Raw genomic sequence first — 19,722 nt, forward strand, 5'->3', positions numbered from 1 at the left:
TTTTTTTTTTGTAAAAATAAGTGTTTACAAGAAGATTATTTAGCACTTTTGTTGAGCTAAGTTCAAACTAATGCCTTACAAATGAAAAACATTGCTGAACCATTTCCATTTCCAACACAGAGATTGCATAAGTTCCCTATTTTTCATGAATAAGAAAAAAACCATTCAGTAAAAAAAAACAAACCCCAAAAAACTGTAGTGGTCACTGCCATTTCCTAGATCTAACTGTTAGCTTTTAGTTAAACAGTTTTGCTCAAGCTACTTTATTCTACAGAACTGCAAAGTTAATTGAGGAAAAGTACTAATTTTTCAAATGAAATTTATATATTTTATCATCTTTTTACTTCCAGCAATATTTAAGCTTAATAAAGGAGGTAAATATTCCATTCCATTTATTTTCTTTATAAAAATGAGAAAAATGTTTTAGCCTTGACTGCTGTGGCGTCGTTGGTTGGGTGTCATTCAGCAAAGCGAAAGAAAGGCCAGTGGTCTGATTCCTGATCAGGGCATATGCCTGGGTTACGGGTTCAGTACCTGGTCAGGGATGGATGTTCCTCTCTTATATCTAAGTTTCTCTCCCTCTCTTTTTCCCTCCTTCCCCTCCCTCTAAAATAAATATATAGATAGGTAAAATATTTTTTTAAATAAGAACAATATTTTAAACTAAATGCTCAAGTTCTCAATAACAGTTTCATTTCCTCTCTAAGACCTTAATATATCTTTCCCTTAAGTTGTAGATTCCATTAATTGTGAATATTACTAATGGAATAAATTGATACTGTTAAACAAAACTGCTTGCCAAGTTAATTTATGAACAGTAATACTTACTGGAAAATTAAGATGGCCTTCCCAAAACTCCTCCCGTTAGGAAAATAAAAAGATTCTAATTCCTGGGGATGTGCATTTGCACCCTGAGGTTTGACTTCCCATCAAATGACCACCTAGAAAGTAACACTGGGCTAAACTCTAGGGATCTCACCCCAAACGCCAGCAGTCGGGAGAGTTCACTAGGGAATCAGTAACACATTTTCGTGTCACTTAATTGTGAAATATTGACAATGGTCTTTCCCCCCCCATTTTTGGTAAAATGTGGAGAATTCCAAACTCTGCTATTTGAACCAGAGAGTTTGGGTTTTCTTTCCCTAGAATTAAAAAAAATTCAATCTACCTCCTCTTTAAAATCTCTAAATTTCTTAAATTAATATTCATGACTAAAAAACAACTCATATTTGAATAAATAAAACTTACCACTTGGAGAATGTCTTCATCTTTTGGCATAACACTAAGTTCCAATGTTGTATCACTGAAATTAAATATACAAAACACCATTTTAGGGGAAGTGCAATGTGTAAAGAAGTCATAAAAGGAAAAGTAGTTAACTCAGAAATATTTCTTAAATTGCTTAAGAGTTTTGGTTTTTCTAAATCTTTACTTTTCAAAAGCAAACCATTAAAATGAAGTGAAATAACTTTTACACATATGCTAATTATGTATGAAAAAGCAGCCTACCATATGTTTGAGCTATCACAATCAGTTATGACTGCTTTATTATTTAGAAATAATTTAATTTAGAAACAAAGTATATTACTTGTATTAAATGGCCCTGTATTCATGGTTTCATAATTTGTTATTATTTTATGTCAAGTAACAAAACAAATCACACCTTTTTAGCACATATTCCCATTATTTATCAATTTAAAAGTATATTAACATAAAAATAACCAAAGATCCTGCAAATTTAATATTTCAAGCAATATTAATCAAGCATTCTCATTTTGAAATATCCCTTTTGGCCTCAGAGGTGAAGGAAATCAGAGTTGACCATTACAACTTGTTTTTAAAATCTATATAGCATTTCAACTACCATATTTGCTTTCTTCTCTGTGATTTAATTTTAGAGCCTTTACAAGAACACTAGAAGTCTCATTTCATTTTGGTACTGCAAATTTCCTCTTTAAAATAATAGAGTTTCTCTACATTTGAAAAAGTTCAAAGGGGTAAATCACGCTGAGTCCTGTGACCTGGAATTGCATTGAGATAAGGCAAGGGAAGTGGTGCTATCCCCACTGATGCTTCAGTATCTAACCTAACAATACTAGATAGAATTTCCCCCAGTACAATCAAGAGATTAAAAAAACAATCAAATGAACAACAACAAAAAAAAGAAAGCAAAATCTACTAATTTACTGGTGTTTCTTTTCAATAAATCTGAACCCCTTATAGGAAGGTTCATAAATGCTAAGAGGATAGAAAACCAGTAAGAACCACAGGTTCAAATGAATGTAACTACTAAAATATGTAGGCACATGTATGTCAATATTTAGAGTTGGTAGAAAATACATACTGATGTTTCGATAAATTCTTCTACAAGGATACATTTTTATATTAATACACTGCAGAATCTCAATGGCTTTCTGCTGCATTATCCATTTGCTACCAACTGCAGACAAAAGGAACACAGTTTTGTTTTTGTTTTTAAAGAAATAAGATCACAAAAAAAACAGTATTTCTCTATTTTTCAAATAGCTTTATTGGCTGAAAAATTAAGAATATCATTTCAAAGTGTTATTACTCTGAAAGATGAAATGTACCAGTAACAAAAAAATTAATGTAGGTTTTCAGGAAAACAAAGAACAAGTTATGGTCACTAGGAAAATATTTAAAAAAAAGAGATGTTAACAAATATAGTAAAAGTCCTCAAACTTTAGGCTGACAAAATATACTGGTATATTTACGATGATCTACATTATTTTAAAGAAGAGAAATTTGGGGTGGATCTCCCCAGTGCCTCTGCAGAGACTTTAAAGGCTTTACCAATCCCCAAGTCTCCTCCATACCTTAAAATCAATTAGTATCACTGTAAGTAACACCTATAATTCAACATTATAGGACAGATTTAAGATCCACTTTCTCTAAGGATGCCATTATATATTAAAACAGTAAGAATATTCTGAGATGAATAAATCATGGTCACATTATCTAATTGCAAAAATGATACTGTATTAGGGCATCTGTGTAAATAACATAGTCATGGGTAGGGGCACTTGATAAATATCTTCATAAAATAAAAAATTCATTTTAATGACAGACAAGTGAGTATGGCTAACATAAGGCAATATATAATCTAGAAATTACTATATGTGAATCTGAGAAGATCCTCCCACAATAGTGATGATCTAGAAACTGGACCCCAGATTTACGCCTACTCTTGACAGAAATTCTGTATGGTAACCTCTTTGGCTTTCGATTTCTTTATTTGTAATTAAAAAAAAAAAAACCTTTCTAGGTGTGTGGTAAAGAGGAAGAGAGTAGGACTAAATTATCTTTGAGGTCCTATAGATAGTCACTCTACAAATATTTATTTACCTTTAAAACTCATAATTCTATCATTCTGTACAATGTAAGTAAACTAACAAACTGTAAGAATATCCTGCTGTCTTGGTCAAAACAAATGAATAAATCTGAGCCAAGACTATTATTCAGTAAGTTATATAAAGATAACTTATCTTAGTAAGAGGTTTTATGATTATTTATAAATACATTTAGTTATATGTTATACACATATTAACACTTACCACTTCAAATAGAAGTGGGACATTTACAAAAAATCTAAAATGTGTGCCTCTTAAACTCTGGAGTTTTAATCACAAGTTTGACAAGTCCTGGTTCCGAAGCAAAGCTACCAGCTAAGCTGTCCTTGGAGTTTCTTCCCGGCCACGCCCACCTGCGCCACGCATTTCAGGTCCCACATCTCAGCACCACACCGGTTCCCCACAGGAGTGCAACACTCCGCTGGTTTAGACCCATCTGTAGCCAAAATTAATCATATTTCAAGAATCTTACCTGTTCTGAATTAAAGCAATTACTTGGGAATACGTCTTTCCAATAACACTTTCTCCATTGACTTTTATAATTCGGTCACCTTCAAAGAAGAAGTAAAAAAACAAAACAAAACAAAACAAAACATATATATATATCAAATGAGGAATTCCTACAGAAAGTCACTTCTGAATACTTCTGAAATATATCTTTTAATTATTTAATTTATTAATTTGAAATAATTTTTAAAAATTGTTTTTCATGAAATATATCTTAAGAAACATCTTTTACTGAATCCTAGCTCATTGTTTTTTAAAACATCTTTTTATAAGGTATTTTTACAGTATCTATTAAAAATGAATCTAAATTTTAATATAACCAGCTTCTTATGAAATATAGCCAAGTTTTAAATAAGAGTTCCAGTCATTTATGAATTTGGACACCTCAAAAGGTATAATTACTAAGTGACCACAGCACTACTGTACTATTTATGCCCCTGACAGCTATTTTCTGAGTTGCAGTTTTCCTGTTTACTTTGTCATCTGTGAGAGAGAAACATTATTTCACAGATTACACAACTGATTGTTTTAGTACCTCAGTGTCCTCCAAATCCAGCCCAGCTGAGTTCCTTGTAGTATTCTCTGAATCTATTTAGTTTATTGATTGGTGCTCTATTCTAGACTTAATGGGTCTGCATAAAGTTTTGATGTTTACACAGGTTAACTCGTTCTTCATTTTAATGGAGAAATGGATGGACATTTGGATTATTCAGAAAAACTTGGGGGAGTAGAAAGGAAAAGCCTGGGAGAGAAAGGACAGGTGAAAGAGGAATAAAGGAAAAAACGTCCTTTGTGCTGATCACAGTATCTCTATTTAATCTTCTCAATCTTGTGATGCTTAGAATGTGACAGGTGATACATTCTAGGAAATGGGATCTCATACGTACACTGACAGGCACATTTTATATATTAATGATATTGCAATTAGGCTTACTTTATGATAAAAAAGATAATTAAGGTAGGTAATAAAGGTAGGTAACAGTGCCTTCTCATAAATCTTAACAATGACACTCATTACTGATATTTGGTAATACCTGTAGCTAGAAAGACAACATATTTATAGCTAAAAAGATAACATTTAATTCAAAAGGCAACAAAAGATAGTTTTTCACTAATACCCATTTAAAATTATTCCATGTTTAAAAACATGAGAGAAGAGCAACTATTTTAGAGTGTGCATTAATCTAAATGAAATCTCCACTTAGTTTTTATTAAAAATCACCAATCAGAAAATATTTTCAGAACGAACCACTATCAGACCACATCCACTGACACCACATGCGGTTAGGCCTGCACTGCAGTACAAATGTAGGCACTTTGTGTGGAGCAAACTAATTAATTCAGTCCATGTACTTTTCAGAACTTGGAGATCCAAGAAGAGTATTTTCAATTATGTCAGTAAATATCTTCATTCTCCTTTTCCTATGCTGTAAACCTTTGTCAAAATGAAATGTGTGCAAAAGAGGTTCTTTAAAGGGCCTCCAAGACTCCAGCAGTGTGGTAGTGGTAACTAAAATGGCCCACAATTTATAATTCATATTACTTCTGTACAAACACCTCCATTTGGGTACCAAGAAACATAACCGAGGTCTCAAAAATAGTAATAACATATGTGAAGAAAAAGAAACATACAAAAAGATAGCTAAGGAAAAATTTTAAAAAGCAAAAGAGAAGTCAAAAGGTGTTGTTTAAAGAAGAGTATCAGCACCTGTGCATAGTCCAGCTTCAGAAGCAGGTCCTCCTTCTCTAACCTGTTTAACAAATATGGTATCCATGGGCTCCAGGCGGTTTCTCTGTTTTCCTGTGGGAGACAAAAAAGCCCAAGGCATGGTTGTACTTGACAATCCTTTATTAAATACCAAAATGTAAAATGGTATTTAATTGAAACAATTAAGCAAAGATTCTTAATGAAGTAGTAAATACATACCCTAAATCTGGGTGCTAAAATAATAATTTAGGGGTTTTAATTAATTCAAAAATTTATTTTGTTTCTTCCATAAGACAACAGTAGTAACAGTTTCCATTTACTGGGCATGTTCTCTATGTACCCACATTCTGTATGTACCCAGTAAATGTAAGTACTACACTAAGTACTGTGCATAGCTCAGGGCTGATTCCTATAGCAAGTATGTATTACTATAACCAATGCATAAGAAAAGAAAACTGAGGCTCGGAGAGATTAAATAAATCCTCCAAGGTCACATCCTTAGATTACACAGGCAGTATTCTACCACTTTTAATACTGCACTGTGCTAAGGTTTAAGCTATAATGATGAACAAGACGTAGTACTTCCCCTTTAAGGATTCTGGGAGGAAAGAGAAAAACAAAGAAGGGCACTATAGTACAAAAAGCATACAGCCCTGACAGTGAGGAGCACATGACCACCCTGCAAGTCAAGTACTTCACAAATTGCTGTCCATGAACCACCTGCAGTAACACCTGCAGCTAAAAATCAGTGGGGTCCAGTCAGAAATCTGCTGCATCGACAAGTTTTCCAGGTGAACCATACACCCGCTAACACTTGAAGATGACCAACAGTTTCAGTAAAATAGAAGCCAGGGAAAGATTCATAGATAAGAGGACATTTAAGCCAAATGTCAAGCATCATGACAAGTACTGTGGGAGAACAAAAAGGTAGGCAGCGGTTCTCAGAGTGGTCCCCAGACCAGCAGCATGGGTATCACCGAGAAATGAGGTAGAAATGCAAATCTGTGGACCCCACCCCAGATCTACTAGGGAAACAAAACAAAACAAAAAACCTCTGAGGTGCCTGATGCTCACTCCAGTTTGAGAATCCCAGCCCTGACCTTAAAGAATATAACAGGTAACATGCCCAAAGTAATACATTACTTGTTAAACAGCAGTGCTGAGCATAAAATGACTGCATGTCAAATACAAAGGCTTTCTAATGACTGCCACGTAAAACTGAATTTTTATAATGCTGTATTGCACAGGTCGCTCAAAAGAAGTTTCCCAGTAAAGGAATACTGATCCATGGCTACTCTTACATATTTACCTACTTATACTGAAAGAAGTCCTCCTAACTTGTGAACAGCTAACTCAACTACTAAAAAAGCAACAGGTTTAGTGAAAATTGCTTATTTTAAAAACCAGCAGACATAGATTCAAACCCTTGCCTTGTCACTTGATAGTCCAGATGCAATTAAGTAAATTTTTGTACTTAAAGAAATCATTACTTTTTCCTCTATAATATAAATACTTATTCTATGTTTTTATACTCCTCAAGGATTTCTACAAAGACTAAATGAGAAAACAGGTAAAAGCACTCAGTATAGCAAATAACTGTAGTAATTTCTCAGTAGGTGTATATTCCCACTCTTCCTTACATAGTGCTTAAATGAGGACTATTATCCTATTTTTATGTTCTCAAGAATTAAAATTTTGAATAGTTATAAAAACATCCTTTCAAAATATCTCTATCCAATTTTAAATACTATAAATCTACACTAATTATACACCATATAATCTTCCCCAAAAAACTTCAAACAGCCTTCTCTCTACGTCCAGGTAACATGAAAATATTATGAATCCTTCTGTCCCTTCTGATGAGCGATGACAGATATGACAGACAGCCATGATTGCTCTCTCCATGAGATTTAGGAGTAAAGACAACAGATATTAGTTAAATCCCTACTACAAAGAAGAATGTCCTAATTCTTAAAGTACTTAGGGGCTAATTATATCAGCAACTTCAGTTTCAAATGGTTTGGGGGTGAAATAAACCAAGACACCCACACACCCACATGGTTAAAGCAAACATGGCCACATGTAAATTGTTGAGTCACGATGGACAGCATTTGTTTGCTGTACTTTGAAAGTCATTTTTTGTTAAAAGCTGGGGGAATTTTCCTTTATGTGCCAGGCTTTACTTTCCTGCCTAAGTTATCACTCGCTACCTAATATTACAGTCTTATTTTGCTTACATGTTGGCTGTATATCTCTCCCACTAAAACGAAGAGCACGGATTTTGTCATGTTACCTGATATCCATGACACCTACAACAATACCTGACACACAGCAGGCATTCAATAAGTAATTATTCAATTAATGAAAAAAAATGTATGATCTGGTTTAAGTCTCACAAGACTTCAAGATGGGCTTAGGATCCTAACATCACCATTGCACTGAGGAAAACAAGAGACTAAGTCCTTGCACTTGCAAAGAGATGGAGAAGGGATTTGAACACAGGCTGGACTCCAAACATGGTGTTCCCTGCAGCTTCAGAAGGAATTGAACTACTTACTCATTTGTCAAGCTTTACCAAATACAAGTAGACAGTACACTTTGCAATTAATTTGAAAGGATGCAAACACTTAACTCCAATTGGTAGTCAGGCTAGGTCCCTCTGTGGCCCACTTGCCATTCAGAACAGCTGGCATAAGGAAAGCCATCTAGTTTTTCTTGGCTAGAGATATGAGGGTTTAGTAAGTCTTGTTTGTATCAAGTCATTGCTTTCAAGAAAAGATTTATGTAATAAAAGAGAAGAAACACTTTTCTTATTAATGTGTTCTAGTCTACTGTGTCCCAAAGGTGGTAATACCAGACTTAGATTTAAAAATATAAAATGTCAGTGACCATTAATGAATTCTACAAGTAATAAAAAACTAGCTGAGTAGCAATGTAATGACTTTTGAAAATCTTTGATAGAAAATTTCATGTACACAGAACAATTTGTATGTAGTCCAAAATAATTCAGTTCTAATTTCCATAAAGGAAATACTGATTTTGCAATGACTGCTTGTGTAAAAAATGACACTTTGCCATCAACAAATCTCTCAATATCCCATGCCTAAAAACACAGGAATAAACTTAAAAAACATACAGACTACACTAAAACAACAGGCCAATCCTATAGCAAGTCTTATCATACCTTCTGAAAGTTACACTTCTGATTTTTGTTTCTGGGCTTCCCTTTCTGGACTTTTTCCAAAAATTCCGACTTGCTATTACTACCTAGGTATTATCCAATTCCTCTGGACAATAGAACCATCTCCCACAGATATCCCTTAGCTACAGGTAGGTTCACTAAGAAATATACTTCTCTTCAATTTCCATATTCTTTGACTCCAAGTCTTGAGTTAAACACTTAGTTCCTTAATTTGAACAGTGTCTAATATTTGCTGCCTGCAATTCTGCTAGAACTGGAAATCAATGGTATCAAATTTATCATATGTATTATTCAATCTCTTATGTCTCTATTTTTTGCAAGTCAACCTCTAGACATGCAAAACTAAAAGCCCAGTCCTGAATCCTGACTATTCCCCAGGAAAAATGATTCTTCACTTCCCTGGACAATCGTTTGGCAGAGTCTGATGGCTTTCCTGGCAATTCTTAGCATAAGCCTCTTTCAATTCTACATCTGCATTTTATAATCTCCCCATTTTTTGAAAACACATAGGACATGTTAAATACCTTATTCATGTGTCATTTCCTTGACCTTATCAAAAGAAAGAAAAACGCTTCCTTTTAGCACCCACATGTAACTAAATCTTTCTATATATGATAAAGGAAGTAAAAATCTTATATGCACTAAAATGGCTAAAATTTGATTATCAAGTACAAAAAAGTCTCATTTTATGCGACTTAATGTAAAATTAGTAAAGACTTAAACAAGAAGACAAAAAGTATACATGAATTTACCTGAAGCTGAATATTAGACTTTGAAATAAGAAAGCATGCACACACTTTTACATTATTATAAGTATAGTCAGTTGGAGAAAAAATAACTTAGGTAACTGCCATCCAAACACTGGATGAAGACCTAGGTGGACCTGATTTTGATTCTCCATATGGAGTATAGTGGAATAGGGCCCACAGACAGTGGGCCCTATGACTAGGTTACATAGTTTAAAATCTCAGCTCTATGAACAACAATCAAAACAAAAAAATAAAATCTCAGCTCTACCACTTATTTTCCAAGTAAGATTTCCAGATTCTTCAGTATTTGGTACATGCTTGTATTAAAAATTAGTCTATCAGAAACTCAACTCTAATTGGGCCTCTTGTATTTTATCTGGCGACCTTATCACCAAGTGATTTTAGACAAATGACTTATTTATTCCGACCCAGTAAGGTTGCTATATTAAAACAGGTAATCCTTTAAAATGCTTACATAATGCCTCATACACTTACTACTGCGCTAGCTGATGACAAACCTTCATCAGGATGCTTTTATACAAAAAGGATTGTATACAAATCAGGATGGTCGAGGTCAGAGTGCTCATCGCACTGCAAGTGCTTGATAAATACTGACTGGCTCAAGGAGTATACAACCTTAACTGTCATATTATGGGCAAGTCTAGGAATACAGACCAAAGAAAAGGAACACTAAAGAAAAGAAGGTGGAGAAGTAAGAAAGACTGTACTAAAAGATTTCCAGTAGCTGACAGGAACTACACATCTATCTCCAAAGGGACTAAAACCAGAGGGCTTCTTCGTTAGAAAGATGACTTAAATCACTAATGGCCCTCCTCTTGAAGAGTGCTAAAGTCAAAATCACTTGAAACATTTAAATTATTTCAAATTAACATACTAAGCATACAAAGCAAAGAGATGAAAAGTGAATAGATTATTGTAAGAAATCACAAAATTTAAGATATGCCAATGAGAAAAAGGGCCCTTAATGAGGATGCACAGAAAAATAGATCAGCCTTGGTCAAGAATCCTACAGCTTTGGTGACAAGAGAAATACATTTCTTAACACATTGAAAAAAATATATCCTTTACACAAAAAAATACTTGTATTTTAGCCAAAAGTAAAGCAACAGAAAATAATGACTATCACTAAAATTAAGCTTTTCTCCCTTCTCTCTTATAATTCTCAAATTTGCTATTTAATGTTTTTAATGGAACCAAATTTTCTGTTTTATTTTTTTCAAGTGTTCCAATTACTAATTTCTTTGCTGTAGAAAAACAACTCTGTCTATATATAAGATAAGGCAGTTGAAATTAAACTATGCTTCAATCTAAGTTATAAATTAGCTTTTGAAAAGGTATACCCTCCAAAGAGGTGGGATGCTTAAGAGGCACATCACATAACAGAATATTAGAGCTTCAGGCATTAATTATTTAAAGAAAATCAATTAAATAGCTTATTGAAATTAATATTTTTCAGACCAAAAATAATTGAAACTATAATGGTGATTAAAATAATATCAAAGTTGAGTCTGATCGATGACAAATGATCCTGACTTCTCTATGATGGATAACAGATTGCCACAGGGAAATGGGGGCATATAAAAAAAATTATCGAGAAAAGTTAGGAATTAAGGAACCACTAAGGCAAAAAACTAACAGAAGGAGTAATAAACACCAAATTCAGGCTTGTGATTACCTCTGGGGGGGAAACTGGGGAAGGTAGTAGAAAATACATTTTTACAGTCATTTATGTCTAAGGGCGGGTGGGGAAGATGTGTGTAAGAGGCTTAGGGGAGAAATGCTGAAATGTTGAGATAACAAAGATAGACAGCAAGCATTTAGAACTTACATTTCCCCCTATATTTTCTGTTTGCCTGAAATATTTCATACTATTATTTTTTTATTGTTGAAAACAGGCTTCTGATTTTTATTCTAGGAGTTGGGTTTGTTGACGGCACACAAAATTATCTTAAGAGTCTTAAGAGAGACATATTGCCTAACCTAAAACTATCTATGTATCAAATGACAAATATATCCAGATATGATAAATAATTAAGTGGAATCCAATTTAATATCAGGTATTTTTTTCCTTTGGTGAAGGCAGATGCAGTAAAGGGCGGGGGGAAATACACACACACACACACACACACACACACACACACAGTCTGTCCAGAAAGTATCCAGCCATGCAATGTGAAAATAGACATTTATTGAAGATACAAGATACATTGTACACAGGATAATGATGTCTCAGGTCCCTTCAAAGTAGGCACTTTGGGACCTCACACAGTTTTTCCAATTATAATCACCTGCCCTGCTATCTTATCCTGAATCTCACTGACACTCCGATGGTCTGAAATTTCTTCCTTTTCAAAGATGGTTTTAGTTTCAGGCAAAGCCAGAAGTCCCAGGGTGCCAAATCTGGGCTGTTGCAGGGCTGAATCACCTGGGTGATTTGTTGTTTCACCAAAAAACTCCTCATAAGACATGATGTGTGAGCAGACATGTTGTCTTGATGAAGCTGCCCATAGCTGCAGCTTTCTGAGTCATCCCAACAGTTTCCACAAAGTAATGTTCAAGCTGAACACAAACCTGGATGCAGATTTGTTGCTGTACTCGCTCAGTCATTTTGAATGCAAAGGCCACACAGTACACATACTCACTCAGTAGCATCTACCGCCCCCACTGACTAGTACAGTGAAGTCGTCACTGCTCATGCATGCGCATTCTGGTCCACTCTCCTTGGGTGCCCGATTACAACAATATCACCCAAACCTTTCTTGTTTTATGAACAATGGCTGGACTTTTTTCTCCGAGAGACCTCATATATGCCAGCTTATTTAATCTAGGCACTCCCCAAAATTCCACCTAAGAGGCTCTCACTTTCAGGGTGATGGCTAGAACTTTAAATCTCCCAAGTCTCCAATCTGTAGCTCTAACAATTACCATGAGCTTCAGAACCAAAATTCCAATAATCTTTGGACACTTGCAGTACCAAGTCACCTGTCAGGTCTCAGCCGCGTTGTCTATTATAGGCAATCACATACCATCTCTCTACTCGATCTGACTTTCAAGTAACAATAAATAGGACAAAATGAACCAAGAAAATCTGTTTAAAAGCAGAACATGTTCTAACTTGATCAAGATAAATTTTGTTTTGACCCACACACATCTAATTTTTTTGTGGAAAATGCCCAATACACAAAAGTAAACAGCAGAATAAACCCTCAAGAATACAACTTAAGTACTTATGAAGGATCTGTCAATTTGTTTCATTTGCGCTGCTTTTTTATTTTCCTAAAAAATGTCAAAGCAAATCCCAGATATCATGTATATTCATTCATAAATACTTTAAATATTGAGCATACATCACTAACAAATAAGAATTTTACTGTTGGATTTTATTTATTTTATTTTATTATTTTATTTTTTGAAAGGAAAGACAAAAAAATCCTCAGATGGTTCTGTAGAGTACGTAGTCTTCAGTTCAGGGTGGATAATATAAGTTTGACAACAAACTTAATCCTACTTTCGGCTTCCTAAATGCTCACTTAACATTAAGGAAAAGTAGTAACTCGTGACAGAGATGAGAGCACCAACAGCTATGAAACAAATTTAGAAGTTTCACATGTTGTCACAATAGTACCCTAAATTAAGTTCCCAATGGAATGCTCAGGCTATGTGTTCAAATTCAGTGAGTTCGCATAAGCAGAAGAGCATACCCTCCATCTCCAACACATAGAATAATGCCTGGCATATAGTAGATACTCAATAAAGAATCTACTGCTGGCTGGTTCAAATTACAGCCCTAGAAAATAAACGCTAGCAGTAAAACTGCCCCAAACCAACTCAGAGACTTGTTTCAGGAACAAAGCCACTGTTTTACAAGTGATCTGTACAATTTCCTTCAAATGGTAAAAGGAAAATGCTGCCACTTAATAGTAATTTGAATATAATACCACTAGGTGTCAGACATGAATCAAAATTTTCTGGCAGTATAAACTACCAGGCAACAAAGACTCTGGAAGGGTGTTATTCATTCAACAAATATTTATTGAGCTCTGACCATGCCGCCAGGTGCCAACTGTCCTACAATGAACAAAAGAGTCCTGTGATCTGCCTTCTGGAGTATTTGAAGTTTTGCTCTCTAAAGTTTTAGGAAATTTCACAAACTGTATCATGCCTAGATTTGCAGCCCTGTTATTTCTGTTGCGCTAAATTTTAATTACTCTACCCCCAAAAATCTTTTACAGTGCTCTAACCACCAGCAACTATCTTTCCATCTCTGACCACTCTGACCATGGCCCCACCACTTCCCCTGTTGAACTTGCTCCTCGACTCTTCAAGACTTCCATTCCCTTTGGCCCTCTATTCTCCAGCACTATCAGTTTCCCTCCAGAAATCACTTTCTTTCTTACAAAGTTTACCCAGGCACCAATATTTCAACAGAATTCAACAGCAACCTCAACTTCCTCTCCCTCTTGACCTTAAAAACCATTCAACATGCCAATCTCCAACCGTGGAGGAGACTAACCACATGCTGCCTGCTCTGTCCTTGTTCTACTGAAGCTGAACAAAACTGTATAACCCACTGGCTTACAGTTTCCCAATTCAGCAAAGTTCTTGACACTGCTCATTGAAGTCTCTTGCTTGTATTTTTTTTTTTATTATCCTCCCCCAGGGTCATTTTAAACTGCTTTTAGAAAGAGGGAAAGGGAAAGAGGAAAAGAGAGAAATATCAAAGCAAGAGAGAAGCATCACAAGCACCTGGATCTGGCACTGAACTTGCAACCTGGTATGCACCTTGACCAGGAATCGAACCTGCAACCATTTGGCTACAAAACAATGATCCAACCAACAGAGCCACACTGACCAGGCCTTTGACTCACATTTTAATTTCCATTCCTTCAAGGCTGCCTCCTGAAACTTGCTATTCCATTCAGATTTCCTGCCACTGTTTGGATAACCTTGTCTCTTTCTTAACTGTATCACAAATGCTATATCCTCATTTTTTTGTTTTAATTTTTGCTCATCCTTACTTCCTCTTGTTCTATCTCAGGTGACGTATCCCCCCGGTATCGCTCAGTTAATGGCACCTCTATCCACCCACTCGTTCATGCCAGAAAAGCTCAGAGTAACCCTTCACAAGGCATCCTTAGCTGGTAACACACATCTCCAAGGTCTGTTCCGGAATACTGCTTTTCCTTCTTAGGAATAAAGTCCTATTCATCTGTCAAAGGCACGAAAGACACCTCACCTGAAAACCCTTCCCTGGTGGTTAGATTACTCCCTGTGCTATGATACTGCAACGACTGTACAGTACATACCTCTATTTTTCCACTTATGTAATTATTTTATACTTTCATCCTTCACCAGAATAGGAGCTTCTTAGAGCCAGAGCCTGCATCATATTTATTCATAAAGTATACATGCCAGGAACTGTTCTGGGTTTTAAGGGAAAAGGAATGAATCAAATAAACTTTCTGCTCTACATTCCGACTGAGACAGGCAAATGTTCAACAAAAAACAAGTAGTGTAAGAGACAGTGATAAGTGTTACAGAGAATAATAAGCAGAGTGAGAAGCAAGGGAAAGTGAAAGGCAGAGCTGAAATACTATTTTTATGAAATGATCAGGGAAGTCCTCTCTAACATGAGACATTTGAACAACTCTCCGCAGGATGAAGTGAGAAGCCACAGGGCTCCCTTTCCAACAGTCAGTTTAGTCAATTGCTCATGGCAGTGACTCAACAAATGTTTGCTGAGTGAATGAACAAACAACCAGAAGTATATTTCAAGACAATGTATTTCACATTCATACTAAAATATTTCTATTCTAGCTTTACACCAGAAGCAAACAGTTATCAGCTAAACTTCGGAAGCAGGGACCATAAACTATTTATTATATTATATAAAAGTTAACTTTTTATTACCTGGAAATATGAATCACATACTTTGGATGTAGACCAGTCGGAGAACAATGAGGAAAAAAAAATGAGACTACGCAGCTAGGGGTGTGTGTTCAAGGTCTTAAGTTACGGAGCAGCCAGAAAAAGACAACTCACAATCACCTAATCACAGAGTCACCATGGAACAACATCTCCTACAGAGAAGTTATTTCCAGAAGAGAGTCTAGAACAGAACAAAGTACTTTCCTTGATGTTTCATCTTTCTAGCCCTATCTGTTCAGTACCTCCACCTGGTTTTCTGAAATCCTAGATTGCATATTTCTTAAACGTTTAGAACCCTTGAAGAGATTTGTTAAAATCGTATTATCTTCTTACTCTGACAAAGTAACTTTACTTAGTGTAGCTTTCAAAGTCTTAAATCTACTACAAATAATTGGCTTTCTGACAATGCCTACGTTAATCCAAACGGCCTTCATTTCAAATTACTGTGAATATGGTTCCTGAACTTTCAGAGTCCAGAGTGCTGACCATTACACCATGGAACCCCACTGGTTCCTGAACTTTCAAAGTTAAAAAATTATTTTTTGTTTCCCATTTAACTTGACTACCTTACCACTGTATTTTATAAAAAACAATGCTCAAATTCCTACTCAAGTCCAGAAGTAACATGTTGTCCTAGTTTGCCAATTTAGCAGCTATGTGAAATAGGATTTCTACATTTAAAAACCGTCACTGACACTTTGTGTTAGAAGGTGGCTGGCTGGTGGGAGAAAACTGAAAGGGACAGAGAACGGCGGCAGAGGTGGAGGCTTTTCCTCGACAGCAGAGGTGCAGATGCGAACACGCTCACTCCCGCAGCTGTGGGAGCCGCCATTCTGGAGCGCTGCCAAGTCAAGGTGGCACCTCCCTTTATCCACTCGCTCCACAACTATGTGAGCTGTGGCTGCGTACCAGGAACATACGGGGCACTGAAAATTCAACGGTAAAAGACAGCTTCCATCCTAAATGATCTTTGTTCTTGAAGTACTATACAAAAATATTTCTCCTTTTCATAAACATAATAAATAGTCTGGGTATGTAGGAAAGTTGTACCTTGCATACTCTAACAACCAATTTTAGACAAGAGATATAATCACTCCCTTATGCTTCTGCTTTTCCCGTATCAGGTTGGTGTTGCCCTCGCCACCTCCCAGGGATGGGTATTTCAGGAGGCAGAAAGTCTCTACTTGTTTATTGCATGGCGTGAGCAATTACTCAGATGAACTGTCTCCAAAATAGGAGAAGGGATTTTCCCGCAGAGAATTAAGAAAAGAGTTTATCTGCATCTTTCACTAATTGAAAAACATCAAACAATCTACTCTGTCTTGTATAAAGGATCTTTTCAAACATGTGAAAACAGCTACCACTCCACCACCCCCCCGCCCCGCAACACTTTTTCAAAAGAAAGTTTCAAGTTTTTTCAGTGTGTTTTAAAAAAAACACATATCAGCCCTGGCTGGTGTGCCTCACTGGATTGAGCATGGGTTGTGAAACCAAAAGGCTGCTGGTTCAATTCCCAGTTGGGACACATGCTTGGGTTGCAGGGCCCGATCTTCAATGGGGAGCATTAGAGAGGCCACCACACACTGATGCTTCTCTTCCTCTCCTCCCCAAAAGTAAATAAAATCTTAAAAAATACATATCATAGTTTCAAAATTTACATATAACCTTGTCATCACTGTCCTTCATATATGAGGCTCCCCAGTGTTTCAACCTTAATCAGAAGACCCTACTGCCCACCTATAAAATGGGGAGGAACAAAGTAAGTGTACTGAAGTTAACTTGTCACGAGCAACATACAGAATCACTTATTATCTGTGTGTGTGTATGTGTATATATGTGTATATGTATACAACCTTATGCATTTTTACATTAGGAAACATTGCCCACAATAGCAAACTGCAAATAACTTGGTGATTTATTAGAATTACATTCATAAGATTATTTAAAATATTTTAATAAGGCAAATTCATAAGCAGCCAATTATCCAATAAAATATCAATGTACTGGAGAACTGGGCTAGAATAAAGAAATGCTTAATTTATATTAGAACCACAGTACAAATATACACATGTATGCCTAGCTACCAGAAAATTATACCCAAAATACTACTAATATCAATAATATATGTCCAGGCTAGTGAATATGAGCTTCCATTTTAAGGGCTTCTTCAACCAGCAGACAGAAAAAAAGCCCAAAACCTGCCCAGTTAGGACTCTATTAGGAGATTCTCCCCACACTATGAGTAAGGAAACTAGAAGTAATGCTCCCACCCTCAGCGGCTACCTTGGCACCATGTAAAATAGGAAAAGGAGGAAGGGAGGAAGGAAAGACCAATCTCTAAGACATGACTGTAGGCCAAACTTTACGTGGATATGTAAGCCAAATCAAGTAACAGCCTGGCTCTGGATGAAAGCAAGTATCAATCAACCTCAAAGTATCTCCAGTAGTAATTTTTGAAGGTCAACAAACATAAAATAGTCAAATATACACAGCAAATAAAAACCCACTCTAGTGCTCGCGTCGGCACCACATATACTCAAAAAAAAAAAAAGAAGAAGAAGAAAAAAAAAACCACTCCAAGCTAGAACAGGCAAGAAAAACATCAAAAAATAAAGAAATTCACAAATTCTCCAGATAAGGGAATTACCAGACAGGTTATAAAACAACTGTTTACTATCTTTGAAGAAATTTGAAAAGTAATCCTAAGAACAGTAAAAACTATAAGAAGTGACTGAGCTCATCTGGTGTAGTACTCTAGAGAACTTACAAAAACAAAAATGTAAAACTCAAATAGCTAAGAAGAAAATTAAATTATCAAAATATACTGCACAAAGTTATCTAAAATGTAGCCTCCAAAACAGAGAATTTAGGAGCCATGGGGGATGGAGGGGAAAAAAGTAAAGTAAGTTTGTGACCCTGGAAGAGTTAAAGAGAGCACCGGGGTACAGAGGGGCAGAGATGCTAGATGAAAACTTTCTAGAACCGGTGATAGACAATCCATCCACAGACACAAGAAACTCAAATGAATCCCAAATAAGACAAATAAAAATAAGTTCTCACATACACTCATCACTACTAAATAGCCGAAAACCATAGACATAAAGAAAATCTTACCAGCAGACGTTTTACAAGTTTGCCTTCAAAGAACCAATAAATCAAAATACGACTTCTTACTAACAAGAATAGAAGTCAAGAGAGTGGAATATTATCTTCTTCAATGTGCTCAAAGAAAATATCAATGTAGAATTCTGTAGCAGCAATAATATCTTTAAAAAATGAGGGTAAAAGACAAACCTTTCAGAAAAAAACAAAAGCCAAAAGCTTTGCAACACAACATTAAGGTAACATGTAGGTAGGAGGGAGGCAAGAAGAGTTAATAACATGTTCTAAGATCCTTATATTGTTTCAGGAGAATAAAATATTAGTTAGTATTAGACTTTAATAAGTTTGCATATTATAATTTCTAGGGAAACCACTAAATGAATGGTTATATTTAATCTCAAAAAGAGAAAAGAGAATAGAAATATAAAAAATCCAAAATAAAATAGAAGTAGAAATTTCAAAATAAATTAGGAGCTTAAAAAATAAATAATTATATTAAATGTAAATATACAAAAATTTCCAAATCTAACTTTGAAATAAAAGAAAATATATACAAGTCATAGATCTGATAATGGTTTAGTATCAAGAACACTTACAATTCAAAAACAAAAAGACAAAAAATCTAGTTTTTAAAATGGGCAATGAACTTGAATAAACACATCTGCAAAGAAAATATACAAATGGCCAACAAACACAGGAAAAGATGGTCAACCCCATTAATTTGTAAGGAAATGGAGAGCAAAACTACAATGAGATACCACTCTACATTGACTAGGTCCACGATAATACAAAAACAAACAATAACAGTCATTGATGAGGATGTAGGGAAATCGGGACTCTCAGACATTTGCTGCTAGGAATGTAAAACGATGCAGTTGCTGTGGAAAACAATTTGGCAGTTCCTCAAAATGTTAAACACAGCACTACTGTACAGTGCAGCAATTCCACTCCTGGACACGCACCCCAAAGATCTGAAAACAGACTCTTTAACTGATGCATGTTTGTACATATTCACAGCAACACTAATCACAATAGAAAGGTGGGAAAAGCCCAAATGTCCATCAGTAGATGAATGAATAAGCAAATGTGGTATATACATGCAACAGAATTATTACTCAGCCATTAAAAGAAACA

At 35.5% G+C, this 19,722-nt stretch overlaps 1 protein-coding gene across 9 annotated transcripts in view; it reads right to left on the minus strand.

Moving 5' to 3' along the window:
- ARHGAP21 (Rho GTPase activating protein 21) overlaps positions 1–19,722 on the minus strand; it is a 127,752-nt gene that overhangs the window by 46,594 nt on the left and 61,436 nt on the right. For 7 of the 9 annotated variants that reach the window (XM_037125807.2, XM_037125803.2, XM_053673470.1 and 4 more), the window contains exons 5-7: positions 5,587–5,679; positions 3,844–3,922; positions 1,249–1,303 (exon numbers count right to left, since the gene is read on the minus strand). In XM_037125807.2, the coding sequence (XP_036981702.2) occupies positions 1,249–1,303; positions 3,844–3,922; positions 5,587–5,679 (227 nt within the window). The remainder of the gene's footprint in view (positions 1–1,248; positions 1,304–3,843; positions 3,923–5,586; positions 5,680–19,722) is intronic. The other 2 variants (XM_053673471.1, XM_037125810.2) reach the window with 1 other exon arrangement.

Source organism: Artibeus jamaicensis, unplaced genomic scaffold (genome assembly GCF_021234435.1).
Source record: "Artibeus jamaicensis isolate MK-2021 breed Jamaican fruit bat unplaced genomic scaffold, CSHL_Jam_final contig_867, whole genome shotgun sequence".
Classification (NCBI taxonomy): Eukaryota; Metazoa; Chordata; class Mammalia; order Chiroptera; family Phyllostomidae; genus Artibeus; species Artibeus jamaicensis.